The sequence below is a fragment of the Dicentrarchus labrax genome, unplaced genomic scaffold, assembly GCF_905237075.1.
Source record: "Dicentrarchus labrax unplaced genomic scaffold, dlabrax2021, whole genome shotgun sequence".
Taxonomy (NCBI): domain Eukaryota; kingdom Metazoa; phylum Chordata; class Actinopteri; family Moronidae; genus Dicentrarchus; species Dicentrarchus labrax.
The window spans coordinates 15,261,766-15,283,495 of NW_026136702.1; the positions used below are offsets into that span (position 1 = coordinate 15,261,766).

The following is a 21,730-nucleotide window of genomic DNA, read 5'->3' on the forward strand; positions in this document are numbered from 1 at the left end:
ATGCTAAATATGTTTTCAAGCACACGTCTCAGTGTTTTTGTATTATACTTTTTATTTTTTCTCATATGAAACAAATCAATTCTTCCAGTGTCTTTGAAGTGTGAAATGTATTTTTATCATGAATTCTCACAGTACATTCATTTAATGTTGATCTGAAAGAAAACATCTTTGAACTTGGCACTTAGAAAACAACCACAAAGAATTGTCACCTTTATTCATTTAGAACAAAATTTACAAAGCCATTCAAAACAGTCATTTTTTTTTTAACACTTTTATGTTTTTTAAACTCAACTGTTGAGAATATTCAAAATACACTTTTTAATGTTGCTTCTCTCTCTCTCTCTTTGTACTTACAAATATGTACATTAAAGTCTCAGTGTCTTGTCATGTGTCATCCCACTGACTCTTCATCACTGGTAATAAAAATCCTTTTTTAGTGTTTTATTTATATCTCTTCACACTGTTAGCACTCAGTTTAGCTCTCCGCTATTCTGTTTGAGCTCGAGTGTCTGTGAATGTTCAGCGTGCTCAGATGGATGTCCCATGGCTGGGCTCACTGGGTTTTGGGATGGGTCCTCCTGGCACTGGTTGGTAGGACATTGGCATGGGTGTCTTGACTGGGCTCTGCCGGAAGAGACCCCCATTGGGCGCCCTGTGTTTGCAGCGGATAGAGGGCATGGTGGCACTGCTGAGGGGCAGGGGCAAGGTCCTGCCAGTGGCCGCGCCCAGTGTCCTTCCTGCCCCATGACCCTCCTGGAGGAAGGTGGTCACAGAGAGCCGTGGCGGCCCCCGATGGACTGGGTAGTCCCGAGCAGACAAGGCCTCTAGGGACTGGCTGGGCTGCATGCTGCCAATGTCCAGGGCAGAGATCTCGATAGACTGGCCTGGCAGCTGCTTGTGGGCCAAGTCGTCGTCCAGGAGGCTGTTCAAACGCTGGTGAACCTGTTCCAGGTTCACCTCTTTGTCCTGTAGATAGATGGAAAGAAGCCATAGAGAGTGTATGGAATAAAAGAAGCCAGGAGAAAGGATGGTGAATAGAGGTTTTAATGGAAGGGAGGGCATGAATATAATTAAGGATGACCGTGATAAAGAATAAAAGTGAAAATGAATGTGCAGTGAAGGGGGGTTAAGAGGTTAAAAGAAAGAATGGGATGGAGATAGAGAGAGACAGGTTACAACGGTTGTTTCATCATCACCATCATGGCCAGTTTACATGCATTGCAGTCTACTATATTACTATTCAGTTAGAGCAAGTTTAATGGACAGCTAGTTTAATGGACAGCTATTAATGTTCACTTGAGGATACTGAAATAATGCACTTGGTTATTTCAGCTTTATTCAGGAGACCCAAATATATAAAATAATATGCTGGAATTTTTTTTTCAAGCAGCCAACATCAAGAGAGACATTACCTTAAAACACTAAATCTAAAATATGGGCTCGTAAAAGGTAATGTCTCCACTTCTGAAATGAACTTAAACGAAGATGTCTCTTCATGCAGAAGTGTTTAAATTTTCTCCACAATTAGGTGACCACACATCTACAGTGGGTGACTCTTGCATGAAGAGCATCAGCTGTTAACAAGACAGGCTCCAATGGTTGCACAAATCTGATGAATCACACTTTGTGAGGCAATACAATTTGAATGAAGACAAAGTAGTTAATGCTACTTAACTGAAGAATCTTTTAGAATATTCCTTTTTTTTTTCAATGAGATAACACAAATATGCGAGGAGGAGAGGGAGAAGCCAAATGAGAGCATTCGATTATTTATCAGATACATTTTGGCTGCACCCTGCCCTCCGTACAACAATATTTTCATCATCATGCACCCATGTAAGTCGAGCCACACTGAAGACACACAGAACAAAAAAGCCACATAACAGGAGAGACCATGGGGTGAGATGACAGATGAAACAACTACAGTCTACCCCTGCCCGGCCCCATGCCCCGCCCCTTCGCCCTGACACAGCCAATGACCATCCAGTACAGTCAGGCCTCTCTCCTGACCTGTGTCAAGAGCCTCGGCCTCCTCCCAGTTTCTCTGTCTGTCTGTCCATATGTCCCGCCTCCCTTCTGGTGAAGCGCTTATGTCATTATATGTCAATGGACCAGAAACCCTTTCCAGACCGTAATCCTTAGTCACCTGCTGAAGATCATAGAAAACGATACATAACCAAGATGGTCCCAGTTGTATCCGGACATTGACATATAATTGCAATTAGTTACTAGTTAGGTAATAAAAGGAATAACTCAACACTTTGAGAATACTCTTATTCGCTTTCTTGCTGAAAATTGGGTAAGAAAATCTGTACCACTCATGCCTGTGTGTTAAGTATAGAGCTGAGAGGCTGTTTCTCTAGAGAAAATGTTAGGCGACTGGCAACGGGAGCACTTCCTCAGCTTATTGGGCATAAAAACTCTGCTGGTTAAATCATCAGTACAAAAGATGAACAACTGTTAGAAAATATCATGTTCTTTGTTACAAACCTGTATACATGAAAACACAAGGTGATACTGTACATTTATTGTTGCCACTGTGAGGTTGCCAGGCAACTAGCAGAGACACTCCATAGAAGTATTTAAAACAAGGAGGGCTTGCTGTTCCCCCCTGCTTGCTATGCTTAGCTAAGCTAACCATCTTCTGGATATGGCTTCTTATTTAACAGGGCAGTTGTGAGTGGTATCAATCTTCCATTCTATCTCCTCACAAGAAAGCAAATAAGGCTATTTCTCAAAAGCCGAACTATTTCTTTAAATGGCTACTGTGTTCAGGCTTGCGGTGGGTTTGGTTGTTGTTGCTGTCATAATGTCCACATACTGTATATTTGTGCTTTCATGCTGTCGGCGATGCTTAGAGCAATTTAAATAAATAATCCACCCAAATCTTTTGAATATGAAACACTTGCTCCCTGCAGGCTTGAAAGGTAGCTGTAAAAAGTTTAAAGCAGCTGTTGTGGTCAGCTCGAATTCAAATTTATTTTGTTATTGTGTAATTGAAAGGTATTCAATTAAACAATGACATAAACTGAGAAAAACTGCACCTCCTTTTGTTCAAGCTTTAAAAATGTGGATTTTAAGAGACTGCAATTTCTGCTTAATTACTTAAATTATTCTATTTTAGGTTTGCAACTGACATTTTTTTTGATTATTCGATTATAAAATGTCAAAATCCTATGTTCAAATGTTGTTTTGTCCAATAAAGAGTCCCAAATACAAAGTTATTCCATTTACAGAAAAGCAGCATTTGAAAGGCTGCTGTTTTTGCTTGATTAAACCGCTCTAACAGCTCCAAGATTATCAAAATTGTTGCCAAATAATTTTTTGTCAATTATTTCTGCTCTTATCTCTTTTAAGCAATTATTATTATTTTCTTTTCATCAACTAATAATTGTCTTTCGGCATTGAGAATACAGACGGACAGCAGTAACCTTTCACAGTTTTGCTTCAAACTGACAGAGGGTGATTGTTTAATGCTCAAAAGATTTTGGGTGGAAAATTGCTTCAAGACATGTCTACAAACACGATAATAATGACACACAACCATGAATATACTCAAACACTTCTTATCTGCTTTAAATAATAAGACAGTGATGTTTCTCTGTTGTGAATCTCACATGTCGTATGTGGTTATTATGAGAGCGGCTGCACACAAAGACTGAAATAGAAATAAACAGCAGTAAGTCAAACTCTCATGTGCACCAAAAATCGACATGAGTGGAGTTTGATTTACTGTGTGTTTTTTCAGGACAGGACTGGGTCTTTAAATGGGTGTCCTCAGCCAGTGGTTTTTATTGGATTTGTTGGACTGTCAAGTAAAACAGGCAGGTCATGGCTCGGATTCTTTGCTATCTGCTTTTGCTCACACTTTAGTTTAGGGATCCATGTCAAGCCTTATTTGTCTGGACGCCTCATGCAGAGGGGCTGCCCAGTCGACAGCAGCGAGATGAAGTCAGAGCTCTAAAGCATTAAGACTTGAATGGATTAGCTAAAGAGAGCTATTGTACAACTGAAGCACTCATTGTCTCAGAAGTACAATTTTCAGTGTGTGGTTTTGAATTTGTAAATAACGTTATATTTACTTTTATCCTTCCAGCTGCGGTTCTCTCACATGAACACCTGTGACTCTGATTCTTTGTTCAGGCCAAAATGTAGGCAATTCATAATTTGTACATGTTGTATGAGAGAGAAGCCTCAGAAGTCCCTAACAAAGCACCCCAACCTCTCTCCCAACATGAGAAGGAATGAGTAGATTGATCACATGATGTCTGGACTATCATCAGGGGCACACCTATTATAACTGGGTGTACTGCAGCTCTACTAAATCGGGGCTGGCGTCAGCGCCTGCTGGATCCATAAAGTAGAGTGTGGCAGTGGCATCTCTGGGCAGGACCGGGGGGCCCGGGGGTCTGGGTCTCGACCGGGGCCTTGGTGGGGCAGGGGGACCCGTGGAGGCCACCATGGCCCGGTTCTGGGTTAGCAGGCTTGGGACTGGGCCCTGGCCCGACGAGTTGTCAGTGGTCACCTCTTTGGGCTGCTCTCTCCGGCAGGGGTTGCTGTTCCACCAGGTCTCCAGGGCGGCCACCAGGAGGGCCAGCAGCAGCCCGGCAGCCAGGATGCAGAAGACGCCGGCAAAGCTGTGGAGACGCAGCGCCCGTCCCTCTGGCTGGGCGTCTGCGTGGCTCTGCAGGTCACAGCGGCCTTTCATTGGCCACCATTTCTGCTTTAGGATGTCCAGGTCACCTTTTTCCTGAAGTTCCAATATCCTGTGAAAGAGAAAGACAAAGTTTTTCACTCACAGAAGGTGCACAGTTTCATGTAATAACACTACAAGACAAATCCTTCAATAGCATTGATTCAGACTGTGTTAAATGCTGGCTAATCAAATTACAACAACTGAGTGGAGAATGGAAAATTAAATAATTGTCATAGACAGAATAAGAGAATCAATATGAGAGGGCTCTGAATTACTGTAATTACATGATGATACTGTGTAGTTCATGAAGTAAAACTAATGAACAAACAAAAAAAAACCGTTCGGTTAATGTACTGCATTAACATTAATTGCTCATTAAAGACCTGCAGTCAGTAAAATGCTATTAAGGGCTGCAGTTTGCACAGCAGCAGACTGTAAGATATTGTTTGTATTGTTGAAACAATTTCTAACTGATAACAAGAGCTAAAGGAACACTTTTATATAAACAAGGCAAAGAAAAACAATCGCAGCTTCAAGATTAATTGGCTTCATATCAAATTGTATGAGCGTGGAAACAACGATGATCAAATACAACATTCAGCCCATTAGTTAGCGTACAGGGAGGAATAGATGGATGTTGTGGAGGAGAATGATGACGGCTGAGTACAAGCAGAGGCGAGACAGTGAATCTGTCCCATCGGAGAGGTTAGCTTTCTGCACAGTCATTATTCAAGCTCTTCAATGGTGACTGGCTCGTATGTGTTTGTGCACAAGCCTGCACACTGTGTACACACAGCTGCCAAAGCCTTTGACATTTATACACATCAATCCCAGATGCCTTTTTAAATATTCACCATTTGTTCTGCAAATCATGTATTTAAGATCTTTCACAGATGCATTGTAGTTTACAAGGTGACCAATTTCAAATGACATTTGGCGCTGACTTTGTATTTTACATGGAGGAGAAAGTTTGCTGTCCTCATATGAAATTCACTCCTATTAATCTTGTAAATACTGCACTGAAAAATATATATTTTCAGCATATGTTCTGTCTTGTGTCTGGGAGAAACAAACGCAAAGGGCAGCCTCTTCAAGAGAAACTGTGAAATATGTTCATGTTGAAACACTTTTAATTGTATCTAGATCAGTCAACGTTAATACTATAACTTCGGTTTATTCCAACCTGGGTTTTATCCCTGTCTTTCATTATTTCAATCTCCAGCCATCTGTTCTGACGCTTTAATAACGTTGCACTCACCAAAGTAATTGCTGAGATGTGGAAACCTTGCTAAAAAAGTGAGGCAAAAAAAATACGAGCATTCAGACGATCATTCACATCGTGAACTAACCTTCGGGTTAGTCAAACTTGTTTAGAAGAGAAAAATGCAGGCGACATCACAGTATAAAATATATACCAATGTACGTACTTCTGAGAGAAGAGGTCTCTATAAGGACTTCCGTGCTGCAGGGCCATGCCGTAGCCTCTGGTGCTCATGCTGTTTCCTGCTACAGTCAGTGTGCAGTCGTCATCTGTCAGAGCAGCGTACTCTACCACCGCCATGTCCCACAGAAAGGCATATGACTCTCGCTTTGTCTGGATAGTTCAGCAAAAGTTCACACAACACACACACACACACGCACACAAACACAAGACACAGACACACACAGGATAAATACATCAATTATGTTTTTGAACTAAGGATGTCCCAATCAAGTTTTTTTTAGCCCATGATCCGAGTCATTTATTATCAAACATCTGCCGATACCAAGTCTGGCTTTTTGTTGGGGGGACTTTTGTTGCTCTTGCAGTGGTGTGTTGAGTGTGGGCTCTCTCTCTCTCTCTCACCCACACACACACACACACACACACACACAGCTCAGAGTGGAAGAAAGAAATGGCTAGATAGCTGATGATGGCTGCACCTTACATGAAAGCTTTGTGAGTAACCAACAGCTGTATGACAGCTGACGTAAAACCAAAGATCGGATCGGATCAATAAAGCTCTATATAGCCGATTCTGAAATTACGCAGTGCAAGACAGGAGGCAGACTCTGTGTTTACATAGATGATGCTTGGTGCTCTAACGCTGTCAACTTTTTATGTGAAGGTGAAACCATATAATCATCATTATCTTGTTGCTGCTGTTTACATTCCCACACATTCAAAAAATGCACTACCGAATTATTTCCTGGGTGTATATGTATATAATTAATATTTATATAATCTTTTGTTGTATTGATTTTATGTTAATCTAATGTCATTTCTTGTTCTGTTTTATTTTTATTATTAGAGACAAGATTAGATCAGATGATCAATCGGATGACTGATTGAGTTTTCTCTCAGATTTTATCAGCGGATAAATGACAATGACTTGTGGCTGCTAGCTAACTAGCTATTCACAGTGAAGCACTGACATTGGGTTATTGTGCTAGACTAGTTTGATTTTTACAACAGAGATACTGTTGGGGAATCCTCGGTACCTAGAAAAACGTTACTGTAGAAGAAACGGTACCGTCAAGTTGTCAAAATTTTGGTATTGACTCGGTACCGAAGTATTGGTTCTTGTGACATCCCTAGTATCAGCAAGTACCCAAACGTAAGTACTTGGATGTTGTCTGAGAAAAAGTGGTATCTGTGCATGCATATTATCAACATACCATTTCCGCATGAAGTTAGGGATGAACTATAACAGTCTGTTTGAAATTTTTACTCCTTGAACACGTGCCTGTGTTGGTGGAAGAGTGGTGCACAGGAAGACTTTTCAAAGGGAAAATGTAATGAGTAGATAAATATTTGCAGAAAAATTAGCATAAACATTTTTGCCCACTCATTAGAGTAAACTGAATAGCATTCACAGCATTAGCTCTCTTTGCAAAGATGATCAAAATAGTTGCATTCCTGTTTTGTCTAGCTTTGCACTCCACTGCGTGTGACACATTTTCAGAGACGCGATCATGTGCTGTAGCCTCAAGCGCACACTGTGGAGAATATGTAGAACAACCACAGCTGAAGATCTGTGGGAAATCCTTCTGGAGTTTGGTTTGTTTTTGGTTACACACACTTTCGCTTTGCTCTCTGTGGTGTCTTTACGTCCGATGTCTTCCAGACTAAGACTGTACTCTCAACAAATACAGCCTTTTCACTTCACATTTCCTTAGGACTGCACAGGGCTCTCAAGTTCACTAACCTTTAATAAATAAACATACACTGGAGATATCACATTGACATCAAAGTATATAACTTAAGTCTAGCATGAGGCAGTAGTTTGAGAAATAACTGAATAAAATGGCTTCTTCTCATCAAATAAGTTTGGAGTTGTTTTAAAGAATTGTTGTTTTCCATTGCTGTATGTTATCTGTGTAATGCCAACTGGTCTGATACACTGAATGCAAGTAGCTGCACAAATAATAAAGCAGTTTAATGACAAAGTGCATATGTTAAACTCCACTGTAATTTGTCATATTATAGATTATTCCTCCATGTGTTGTTTATAAGTGAGTGTTAGTGCTTGTTTATGTGTTAAATGCAAATTTAAAGAGGAGGGGATGCATAAAATATTAATTCAGTAGCACAGTTTCAGAGAATAATTAAAAAGCCCTTACTATTCACTAGATTAAAAAATGTACTTTACTTTCAGGCCTCTATGAATCAGGCACTGTAATTACTGAACTAACTTACCTGGCTGTGTGACAGTAAAAGGTACAGTTAATTATCATCAAGGCTGAGCTAATGTCTCTCAGTATTCTCTCTAAACTAAAGATTTAACTATATTATCTGTTCATATAATTCATTTACGTGTGTTTATTGTTTAGTACAATCTGACTGTTTAGTACAATGACTTTTCATATTGTATGGTCCCTGTGTTTGCTGAATGTTGCTGTTTAAAGAATCTAAAATTTTGTTTGGTTTCCCCAGGAACAGCATTATGCCTATAGGTGTCCAACAACAGGCAACATGAGTTAAAAATGTTCTGACAACGTTTTATTTATGAATTCCAAGATAAATACTCACCTTCTTGATTCCCTCTGACGGGCTGGAGACAGAGTTCTCAAAGCCTTTGTTCTTGTTGATGGTCTTCCAGAGTTCAGCGAATGTGTTGTCCTGCTCCAGAGGGTTGGTGCCTTTGGCCTGGAAATAATCGTACACGGCCGAGTCCCTGACTGTCCCATAAACCAGGTCCACCTGCTTGGACAGGTCCTGGAACGACCTATAGTCAGGGTCACATTAGAGAGTTGGTTTTACTAGATTTGATAGAAGACTGTGATTGGAAAAACAAAAATAAAAAATTCAAAGTGACAATGATTTTCTTTGACTAAGCCTTTACAGGAGAACATTTCAGTTTGTCTCATGTAAAGAACTATGATAATATGGCTATTTTGGAAGAACATACATACAAAAACTGATGCATCTGCAGAGGATATTAAAGGGCAAATTAACCATTTCCCCTCCCCCTTTTTAAATGTGAGCTATAGTCAGATACATAATAGTAGAGATTTAGTTCTTGAGTTTTAAATTAATAATCAACATTTGGTGTGTTTATTAAGCAGTCGGTTATTATTTTTTAAAAGATATATATATAATCTATTTAAACTTAAACAGCTTTTTTTCTTGTACTAATCTTTTATGAGACATCAGTTTGAGAGCCCATCAGGTTTCTTATCCAGCGCTTTAATTTTCAGTACTGGGGATCGCTTTTGTTTGTATTTGGATCACATCTCTATTTATTTTTCTACACATATGATGCAAAAAAATCACTGACTCAGGCAACACTTTTGTATACACAAACACAGGACAAAACCAACTTCTGCCTCTATGAATTACAGTTGTGTGCATTTCACAACAAATAGTATGAGTATTCTTTTCATACTTAATTATTAACAGTGGACAATGTGGATAAAATCATCAATTACAGTATATATAACTTGATATTGTAAAAGCAATACATAAAGTGATCAATCTTCTGCTAAGTCAGCTAATATATACACCGATCAGCCATAACATTATGAGCACTAACTGAATTATCTGGTTATCATGGCTCCTGTCAGTAAGTGGGATATATTAGGCAGAAAGTGAACACTTTTTCCTCAAAGTTTGTGTTAGAAGCAGGAAAAATGGGCAGCGTGAGGATTTGAGATGGCTAGACGACTGCGTCAGAGCATCTTCAAACTGCAGCTCTTGTCGGGTGTTCCCGGTCTGCAGTGGTCAGTACCTATCAAAAGTGGTCAAAAGAAGGAAAAAAGGTGAACTGGAGACAGGGTCATGGGCGCCTGGTCCGACCCAACAGACGAGCTCCTGTAGCTCAAACTGCTATAAAAGTTAATGTTGGTTCTGATAGAAAGGTGTAAGAACACACAGTGCATCACAGTTTGATGTGTATGGGGCTGCTTAACATTATATATATATATATATATATATATATAATATGTTATGGCTGCTCGTTCATCACGACAGGAATGTCTTTCATCAAAATAGGGAATTTATGGTTCTATTGCACAGTATATGTACTCCAACACTCATTTCCTCCTTCATTCATTACCTCTTTTCTTATATTCTTTCATATACAGAATTTTCTATTTAAAATTTGACTCCCACCTGCTTACTTCATCCAATCTGTAAGCCTCAATCTACCACCACCTTCTCTTATGCACATTGGAGCAAATCACTAATCAGCGTGCTCTTTATAGAGCAAATTAGCTGCACCTGTAGCATTTTGCATACTGCTTCTGATGTCCATGGCAACAGTTTACTCAGCAAGATGGTTCCAACCAGATTCACAGTAATGATGACCAGGTTTGGAGGTAAAGTTGCTGACCAATTATGGGGTTCATTCCCATGATTGGGCATTAGCCCCTAATGGAGTCTGCACCAAACTCTAATCTACTTTTTATGAACAATACTTTATATCTGAGAACTAGTCTCTCCTGATTAAAATGCTTATTATGCAGATGCCATGTGGGCAATAAGAAATGAGTCTCCTTGCAGCAGCTGTATTTTATATGTGGAGATTATTGCCAATTTTGTACAGCATCATATTTGCGGAATGCCAATGTCCTCGTAATTAAAGTTTGCTTCCAGTGTAATTTGAATGGCAATCTACGCAGAAGATTACCTAATTCCTTGACTGGTATTGGGTTGATATGTACGACATGCTGCTCTGTGTATTTGCTGCATTCCTTTAGAAAATCACAATATTAGAGTTGCACCAGAATGTTTATATAACGAAGAGTGTCTTCTCACCAATTCCCTAAAAAGTGAGAAAATCGAATGGCTTATCTCCAGATGATGATATTGCACTAATTCAGCCATTTAATTAGAGGCCTATATGGTGTAGCAGTGGTTGTTTTTTTCTTTTTTTTTCTTTAGTGGGGGTGAGAGAGTAAGAAACAACTGATTACATATTGCATGGCCTGTAGCTTATTCTGTCAGATTAACCCTTCAGCTTTATTGCAACTAGTAAAATTTTCTCACTTTTATGTAACTACACAAGCACCCACAGTGGCTATAGATTTGAGATAAATACCACAGTATAAATATTTAGATCCACCAGCTGGACTGAATATAATAAATACGTAGTAATAAGACTTGAAAGCCCCTGTATTGTACAAAAAAATATACGGAATATATGGAACCACGGATGTGATAATATCAGCCAATGACTATTTGATTATTTGATATATTTGATTTGACTATATGTACACTGTAAGCAATTGCTGTAAATTTACAGCCAGTTTTCAACACTAAAATACTGTTTTCATGTTTAACAGTGTAGTACTGTAGTTAGCAATGCATTGTGGGCTTCTTAACTTGGAGCAACAGGACAGAGGCCGTAAACAGTATGCTGATGTTTTAAATTACAGGACACTACAGTATTTTTTGGAAATTTTCCAGAAGAGGACGGCAGGACGCACAATTTAGCGGACATGTGCTACATATCACAGGTCTTCATCACCATCATTCCGGTCTTGCATCTACAAAATTAAACGGTAAGTTAATTAAAATCTTATTTTCTTTGTTTAATCTTGGTCTTCATCCGAGGAGCAGCACCTGTTAACGAGAGGCCAACATCGGCAGATGGAAAATAGCATTAGGCTACTGGAATAATTATATCTTGCCCGGTGGTTAACGATTTATTTCAACATCGCCTAGAGATAGTTTTGGTGAGTTTTATTTTGTTTGTGTCGACTTTTATTGAAGTGTGTTTTACAATGAGCTAACGGAATTCAGCTAGTTCGGTTTGTCCATGTGTTGTTTTGACAGTCTGGCATTGCCACATTAAGCCACAAGAGAACTGGTATTATTAACTTTATAAGCATTAGCTTGGAGGGTATATTGTACATTCCTGATTGTATAATATTTGTTTGTTATTGTTTGACAGTGGCAACACTGGAATAATGCTACAGAAGAACAGCGACTAACAAACTGATGGTCATCTCTCCTGGATCCGCAAGATTTGAATCAGGGCCGTTCACACCCACCCAGACTCCCACCGGAACTAAGATGTAAAAACACAAACCTACCTCACAGGACTATTTTAAGAAGTTAATTGCGAGTCGCAAGCTTGCATTGGCACAGGTTCCTATTACAGTTTCTTCCCTAAATGTTGTTTTTGATCCATATTATTGATGCATATTATCAAAATGTTCTAACTCTACTGTAATAGTTTCAAAATGGCCTTAATGCACTTTTTCAAAATGTTCTTACATTTGTAAATGTTGTCAATTCTGCATATTCTGCATTTTCACAGACAGCAGAAAATGCATTGCAGATTACATAATGTAAATCTTTTAAGTTGAGTTTTGAGGAAATTTTAATCCAACTCACAGGACTATTTTTTAGTTTTATGTGTTTCAAAATTCTCTTACTGTTGTATATTTTTGCTGGCAGCAGTTTATTGCAGTAAATTCTGAGATTGTATTTTAAATGGGTTTTTGCAAGAACATAAGCATACCTCACAGGAAAGGTTAAACTCTTATTTCCTCTGTATTTGTTGTGTTGGTCTTTTTATATGACCCATTGTATTATCGAACAAGTGTTCAAACTTATGTGTTAAAGACAATATTAAATAATATTGACATTGGCCCAAAAAATGAGCTATAGGTCATGCCCTGACAAGCAGGTTATGCTCTGACAAGCAATTTAAGAATTTAAGTTTATCGCCATAGTCTAAGCATCACACTGTTTCTGTTTGCTACTCGAAATCTCTTCTCAGCGTCATCCAACAGGGTTTATTTTCTTTTTTTCCATTTTTTGAAAGTAGCAGTATTCCTTATTCATGTTGATATTGCCTTTTGAAATAAATGATTTTGATTCTCTCTAAGTTTTTATTGCTTATTTTGCACAATATTCACAAAAATGCTTAAGCAATTGTCTATAGCCCTGAGAATAATGAAGTTCTAATATTGATTGCATTTAAGACTAATATTTTAGGAAACTGCTAAATTGAGTTATTGTATTATCTACTGTGTCTGTCTACAGTAAACTAAGAAGTTATAGTAACAAGTAAAACAGAATATTATTGTAATTTTCAAATAATCATAGAAATATGCTGCCTTTTTTTTTTTTTTTTACTGTATTAGACTGTAAAATCATTTAACAGTTTGAATACAGAAATATACTGTATTTCTGGTTTACAGACTACTACTGTAAAGTCAATTTACAGTATGAATACCGTAAAAAAACGGTATATTGCTGGCATCCCTGCTGCCAGCACTTTACTGTTATTTTACAGGAAAATTATTTACAGTGTACTAAGAACATCTGTCATCCTTTTTAAGTACTTTTTCTTGTTTGCTTTTGTAACATATACTTTGATTAGTGAATACAGAGGTTCAACCCAGCCTGTTCATTAGCTATAATGGCAGAACCAAGACCCCTCACACACACATTGTTCTCTCCCCCTTTGCAATGCACTACCACACAGGCACATGATTGTAAAGAATATTCTATTCTTCTTATGTGTGCTTGTGACTAATTGCCCATTAAGGTGTTCTTGTTGAAATCAAAGCCGCTAAATGGCTGACTGCACAGTTGGTCATGGTTATATTTATCTATATAAATGTGAAAATTGGCCAAAGCAGCAACAATTAAAACAACATTAAAAACAAAAGAGTTCAGTCAAGGAGTTCACCCAATTACTATTAATATTGTCCTGAAGGACAAAAAAACATTATAAAACAAATCTGACTTTCTGTCTGTTTTGCTCCCTCTCTCACTCCTTCAAGAGAGAAACATAAAATAGTTTTACTTTGCAGTGTGGTGGGAAAAAAGAACATTGTTTCACCTCTGTGTCCTAAAGCGTAGGATTTGTGTAGAGGCTTATTTACAGAGAGAGCAAACAAAAGGGGAAAAAAGCTGTGTAGTCTTTAAAGAAATGTTCAAATATGTAAATGTTGGCTTAAGAAACCATGCTATTTCCAACAAATTCATTAATCGTTGCATTTACAACCCCAATTAACGTGTCATGCACGCACATTCAGAAACACACAGGCACACAAAGTGCACACTCCATGGGAAGCATGCTCACATACATACTATAAAAGAAGTGCATATAGTCTCTTTTGGCACTAGTAAAAACCCTTTTGGCAGTATCAGTGTCAGTAACTGACTTTTGGAAGTTAATTTCTCCAAGAATAAAAAAAACAAGTTGACTTTAAAATGAAGGGAGCTGGACTGCACCTCGCACCTATTTTTTTTTATCAATTAGGTCATATTCCTCAGAATCTTTCCAAGGTTTGAGAGGTTAAGAGAAACGTGTTTTTTGGGGAAAGCTGATTCAGTGTCTTCTGGAAAATGTCGATTTCTTTGCCATGTAATATTGGAAAGCAATTTTCATTTTACAAGTATGCTCATGCATGACTAAAGACTGCATACAGGGAAAATAACAGCTGAGCCGCTAGATGTAAGATGTGAGATAATTACAGAGCAATGATTCCATCTAAAGCCTGCATAAGTCTATATAAGTCTAGCGTCACTTCTACCACTGCTAAAGTTAATATTAGTAAGCTATGCTTTCAAACTAAGCATGGTTACTAAGCATCACCTGGGGCAGGGGAGAAAAAATGTAGACATAGTTTGTTTCCCAGGGCAAATTTCCCATCTAGTATCTTTATATACCTCCAGTGGTTCAAGAATGGTACAAAAGCAGCTGCCACCCTTAAAGGACTTTCATTCCAGTTCTGACAGAAAAAGGCTAAATTTCCATTTTTGCTGACCTTGAGGTGTATCTGTGAAAATGACGCAAAGGCACGTCAAGCACAACTCAGGTCTTAGAGGTCTCAATTAGTGTTTGTAGAACTACAACGTCTAACCACGGACAGTGATTCATTTTAAAAAGCTGAAGATATAGGCAAACTGTGGGGTAATCCAGAGATGCCCACTTTTTGATTAACATTAATTTAATAATAGAAAATCAATCATTGATATTCCAGACAGATTTTCCACTTTGATTGTGGGCAATGGCAGGACCCATTATCTCGTTAAGGATGTTGAAACAGTAAGTGGACAGGCAAAAACCCACAAGAAAGTTTGAAAAGAACGGCCAGTTTTTCATTAAGTCAAATAACTCCCAATCTCGAGGTTAGATCTGAGGTGTTATTTCTTCTGTCTCTGTAATAAAAAGAAGCAATCACTTCCCAACACTTTGCCGGTCAGATGTAACACCCAGCATACACAGTTTAAATTTTTTTGGGGAAAGAAATTATCTGATCCATCCAAAATGTTAATTAACTTGTCCCTCAATATGCCAATGCCATTTTTTTTGGTCTCTGTCTTGGTTCAGATGTTACAGGGCAGACTTAACTACTAACAAGTTATAGCCAAAGATTGTGCATAAATGTGTTCACAGAAAGTTTTATTTTTAGCAGTGTATTTACTCGCACAGATTATGTAATTGATCAGTTGCTGCGTTCATTTGAATGCACTGCTGCTAAGTAAGACCTGATGCCGGGTAATTTAAGAGGTATCTTACATACATGTCAGGAGAGGGATTAAATGCAAAAGAAACCTCTGTCCTACCTTAGCTTGCAATGCTGGTTGAAGTAACCAATAAACATATTTTGGAATTGCAATAATTTGCTCTTCTTCTCGCAATAAGGAAAGCTATACTGTTATAGGCTATTAAAGTAAAAACATTTTGTATCATAGGAGGCAGTTCCTATGCAGTTCTTACATTCTCCTCTAACACAGCGTGTGCTTAGTGTAGGTGAATAATTTTGTTTTGGTATGTATTTCCTACAGCTATTTGGCACAATTAATTTCATGAAAGTTTCATAAAGTAGTTACAACTAAGAACAGCAATGTAGGAACAGGTGCAGCACGGGATTGTTAAAATTTAAAATTTGGTCACAGTGTTCTTTCCCCTACCTTCTAACTTAAATACAATCATTTGCGTTTGATTCAGATTTTAAACTGACATTACAATTTTTACAGTGTAATTGCCAATTGCCAATTGCCACACACACACACACACACACACACACACACACACACACACACACACACAGTCTCTTCACAGGTGTGTGTGTGCTACTTAGCATTCACTCCCTCTCGTCACATGTCCACATGTGGCTATTTGTTCAACAGAAGACGGACCCAATGCAATCAAATGCCTCTCTGCCCATTCTTTGGGGAGAGACAGCACACCAAATTGGATTCACTGACAAATAGCATTTGGACTGAGGACAGGCTAGTTGTTAGGCAGCGGGTCAAAAATTACAGACAAGCAGACAAACCAAACACTCCGTACCAATTGCAGCTGATGAGAGATCACAGATATAGTTAAAGTATTGAAAAATATACGGTATGTTACCTCAAAAAACACCACACACTGTGTACAGAATAACAAAACGTCTGTATGTGTTTTCAATGAGAAATACCTTACTATAGTAGACATATCTCAAGAGATATATACACACAGATTCATTCAAGGCAGAATGATTACATGAAAGCATGCAGAAGCTTTAAAGAGGAAATCAAAGTCTGTTAACAGGTCTGGGGGAGTACTACTTAAGATATGGAAATGCGTATGAAGGTGAATGAAGTCTTCTATGGTTTCAGAGGGAGCTGCATGAAATCTGATGAATTGCCTCAAGTGATGTAATTTGAGTCGGCGTCAGTTGGGGCTTAAGACTACAAGTTTGAAAGTGAACTATATCTTTGGGTATGGAGTTAGAAAGAAGTGAGTTACCAGACTTCTGTAACCCCCTCCTCATCTTTGCTTAAGGCTAGAAGTTCGAGTCTACATTGGCTGCTAAAGACATAACACACCCAAATGTCTGACTAAATGGAGGGAGGGTTGAATTGTGGGTAATTTAATTTGAGTGCCAGGTTTTAACAGGTAAGAAAAATGCAAAACTGGTGAAGTACTCTTATCAAGGTTGTTCATGTTCTTAAATTTGAGAAAATACACTGGTATTTTTAAAGAGTCTCCTTGTATTATATATTTAGATGGATCAGTTACTTTGATTGAAAATACTGAACACATAAAATCACAAATTTGCTGTGATGGTAACAAATCGGTTATTTCTCAAAGCATTAATTTAATTTCTGTAGTTCGAACAACTCCAAAGCAGATTGCTTCACTTCAATTTCAGGAGTCTCTTTACTCCAGTTAAACTTTCCTTAATGTCACATCAATCATTTCAGGACTTTCAGAGTTCAGAATCTCGTGAAAAATAACGTGTATCAAATTGAGAAAGCTACGTCTGTTGTTTTAATGTGTCAGATACATATTTAATCAACGTTTAAGGAATCAGCTACCTCTGCACTCATTGTGTATGACTGGAGTCTTCCACATGCTGGCCAGGCAGGTATTGCTTAAGCTACTGAGCTAGTTGCACAAGAATGTATAGTTCCACCTGCATCAGTGTGCAGTGCTAAACAAAGCAAGAAAAGAAAGATAGAAGTACAAAAGGCTAGAAAACAAAAAGTTTGAATAAAGCAACAGATCAAACCAGAGTCAACATTGGTGTGTCTCTTCAATGATGGAGTGAACTGAGTAACAGGGAGTTATCTGGTTTGTTCTGGGGGAATTTGTTATTTTCCTCAACTATGTAGTATGTAGAATTATGTACGACATGAGGTAGTTGTCTCTCCAGCAGTAGTCAGGCACTGCGTTCATGTGTTCATGCGTGTTGGGCTTTGGAGGGAGATCTGAGGGGAGAGGGTGAGATTTATTTTTTTTTTTTTCGGTTGGATACTGTCAAAACATTACCGTCTCTTCCTAGTTTCTCCAATGTTACCTACCCTAGCTTTAACAGTGCATTTTGTTCACAGAACATACTATTCACAGTAAATAAGAATCATAACATAAAAAAATCGCACCAGCAATAGTAGAGACTCCACAAGAAGAGAATCAAGTGTATCTGAGTTACACCAGTGTGATGGAAAATTAAAGTATTGTGCCTTACCGAACAGCATTGTCCATACGTGACACGGTGAGGTAGGCAGCTAGGTTTGCTGTGTAGGACGAACACACAATGAGGGTGAAGAGCCACCAGCTGCCCATGACGATACGCAGAGCCACCGATCCCAGGATGGAGTCACTGCCTGTGGAGGTGTTGTAAAGCATCACATTATTTATCACTACACATGATATAATGCAGCTATCCTTTATCCCAAATCTAGTGTAAATACCAAAAAATAATATGCACTGTAATTCCATTAAGCAACACATTTTATATGTCATACATCTGATGTAGAAGGGAGTGAGTACGATGCAATGATGCCAACGTTTTATTATAATAATCAGGGTCTTGTCACTGATTGTATTGTTTCAGTTAGTGTTTATATAATAAGAGAGCCAAGAAAATAAAGGCTTCTTATCTTGATAGTATGTAACAAGCTTTTAGGAGATTAGTCAACTTGACAAGAAAACAGACACCAACATTTCTGTGTTTCTATTAAGTGAATTGATCTGGTTATGCTACAATGTAGTCATACTCCATCATCAAAAAGGGATGCAAGTCTTTATGCATGTTAACAATAATATAAGGATGCTTATTAATTTGTGTTAAAGCTGATAATCTCTCACTTTTGAGATAATACCCATATTTGCATGTAACACTGGATCTGTCTGCTATATGCACATTATGAATTTGTGTAATTACTGTAAGTTTCCCTCACTTATTTTCCCAAGAGCTTAGTGTATTCAAAACCATCTACCCTGTAATGTTACTTGCACACTTTTATATATATATATATATATTCTATTACACATCCCACATCATTTTTTTCAAGGAGCATAGTGCTCATTAATATTCATTCTTCATCCTGTCTTTTTAACATTATTTCCTTCATGTCTTTAATCCTTTGCCCTTTCTTGTTTTCTTTGAGGAGAAAAGACTGGTTCGTCACATTAGCTTTTCCATCTTCACTTTTTCATTGTCATACTGACTCTTTCTCTCCAAATATCCAACAGCTTATGAGGTGCATGAGAAAAATGTCAGCACACATTCTAATTCTGAGGAGTAAAGCCATAGAAATGTCATCTGAAAGATTCAGGAGTGTGAAATGTAATGAAAACATATTTGTCTGAAAGTGTCACAATCAACACAGCTGCGCCCTTAGGACAGCTTAGGAAAAAAACTGAAGGCCTTGTCAGATGCATAGCACTCCGGCATCAGTCATTTTTATTACATATGGCTTTGACTGATTTCTTAAGGTCATTGAATGTGAAATGTGCATTATGAAACTTTACTGGATCTTACTGTCCACTGCGGTGCAGTCTCTTTCATCTTTAAAACAAATTGATTGAAATCTCTCATCGTAAGTAATCACTGTTATTTTCATCAGTTCTCCTAGACAGTTTCTGATCATTTCCTACCTCTCCCTGACCTCATTATAGAACAAAGGAATGTTTGAAAACTGCAGCAAAAAAGGCGGTCATTGTGTCGCTGGGTGGATAGTTTAATCTGCATTGAACATATAACAAAACACAGCCAAGTGTTGGTATATCATTATGAAATCATTGGGGGGATACAGTTGCCAAGTTTATGCTCTCTGACAATGGCACACTGCACCAGCAGTCAGATCCACATCAAAGTGACCTACGTCATCCTAAGAAATAATGCAATCCACTTGACTGAAACAAAAAATGGCAACGTTGGAACGTGAGCCAGAAATGTAGAGAAAAAAATGGAAGCAGAAAAAAGACATAGAATTTAGCTTCTCTTGAAATATAGTGGGTGTCGGGTTAAAAAAAGGCTCAAAGGCAGTGTGCCAGACTTTGATAGATGCAGTTCAGGCTTTAACATCAGTTGCTGAAGTAGTCATTTATCCAAACTGGACATACCTGGATCTCCACCAGACCTAAAGATGGGATGTTCTCCTTGACAAGGGCACCTTTAGAAAAATGCTAGGGTGGGCGTTGTGCCTCAAACTGACTCACAACTGAATCAGCACTTGCTTGTATACTGACATCCACATATGCATTTTCATTGATTGGACTTTTTATTTTAATCTTCTATTCTTAATCCCTTGAAGTAGTTTTAGTGTTTTTTCTTCCCTTTTGTTCTGCTTAGATTTAGGCTTTCACATTTAAAGGGCCAGTGTGTAGGGTTAAGTGACATGTAGCAGTGAGACTGCAGATTACAACCCCCTCACATCACTCCAAGCATGTAGGAGACACCGCCGCAAAAATGAAAGGCATAAACAACAGCCAATGTTTGGTTTTCCACTCTTGGCTACTGTAGAAACATGGCAATTCTGCATGGTGGCCTCCATGGAAGAGGACACACTCTTTGTGTTGATAAAAACAGCTCATTCGAAGGTGACAAAGACATGATTCTTATTTTAAGGTGATTTAATACTAATGAAAACATACCTACGAATATTATATAGAGTTTTTGTCAATAGGTCCTCCTCAGTGTTACACACTGGGCCTTTAAGAACTGTACCACTGAAGATCAAGAGCAGGCAGGTTATTCATTCAACCCTGACCTTTTCAGATAACATACCTTGAAACAGTGAAGTTGACAAGAGGTTGGTCTATGATTGGGTGGAATGCCTAGCCTTGGCCCTCCATTATATGACAAATACATAATTTGAACCTGCTGCCCTTGCATCTTGTGAAGGCTAGACTCAAAACATATGACCAACCTTGTTGCACAAAAGCACCATACACAATCCAGATGGCGCTCTGAAGCGAAGTGGAGACGGAAGGTGGTGGATGGCCTCCTGCATTGTTTTGGCAGCGCACTGCCTGGATGCGCCTGAGCAGGAAGATCATGATGCCCACCACAGGGATGGCTGCGGCAATACATGCCCACACTGCCAGGTCAAATGGTGCCAGCAAAGAGAAAATGTTGATCTTTTCCTCTGACTTGCGCATCAGGATTCCCACTGAATAGTCCAGGTAGCGCTTGCTGAAATCCACCACACTCTCACGCTCCGGAGTGATTGTAATGGCTGATATGGCCAAGTCAGCTCGCTGTGGATGGAGAGTCATATGTTCTCATTTTAGTAACTTAACTTAATAACATGCCTTTTTAACACAGCAGTATTGATTTAAGCCTGTATTATGTTGTTAGAACTTGAAAAAGAATCTGACATCTGACCTCCATGTTTCGAAACCTTTTAAAATTGTGTCTGAATTAAAATACTCCCCAGAGAAAGAAACCTACTTTTGGTGACCCTGTGACCTTTTGTTCTTGTGTCTTGTGACCTCTTGTGACCTATCATTATTTAACGTGGAAACCCTGTGTCTTTTTCTCTAGAAACACCATCAGACCAAACAATGGTCATATCTGCTAAGGTACAATTTTATGGAAATTTGGTGTGCGCATATTCATTCTCAATAAGAAAAACCCTATTGATTTTGGTAAAACTGGTAATACTTTTCTTACTTTTAAGAACCACCATCTGTTCACATTTTCTATTTTAAAATACACATATTTCTTGGCTCCCTACTCAGACAGATAATTTCTCTGTGCACCTCTGTGCTCTTAACAAGAAGAAAACCTTTTCATTTTCTGACACAATGATCTTTCATCATTATTAAACCAAACTTTTCCTTTCCTTTATATAACTATTCTGTC

General features: G+C 38.4%; 1 protein-coding gene across 2 annotated transcripts in view; it reads right to left on the reverse strand.

Annotated features, from left to right (window-relative positions):
- Positions 1-28: 28 nt before the first annotated feature.
- Positions 29-21,730, reverse strand: part of grid1a (glutamate receptor, ionotropic, delta 1a) — a 227,203-nt gene continuing 205,501 nt past the window's right edge. Inside the window, exons 12-18 of one of the 2 annotated variants that reach the window (XM_051419827.1) lie at positions 20,793-21,123; positions 18,104-18,242; positions 8,709-8,904; positions 6,124-6,290; positions 4,526-4,766; positions 2,011-2,149; positions 29-966 (exon numbers count right to left, since the gene is read on the reverse strand). In XM_051419827.1, the coding sequence (XP_051275787.1) occupies positions 554-966; positions 2,011-2,149; positions 4,526-4,766; positions 6,124-6,290; positions 8,709-8,904; positions 18,104-18,242; positions 20,793-21,123 (1,626 nt within the window). In that variant the 3' untranslated portion in view covers positions 29-553. The remainder of the gene's footprint in view (positions 967-2,010; positions 2,150-4,525; positions 4,767-6,123; positions 6,291-8,708; positions 8,905-18,103; positions 18,243-20,792; positions 21,124-21,730) is intronic. The other variant, XM_051419836.1, reaches the window with a different exon arrangement.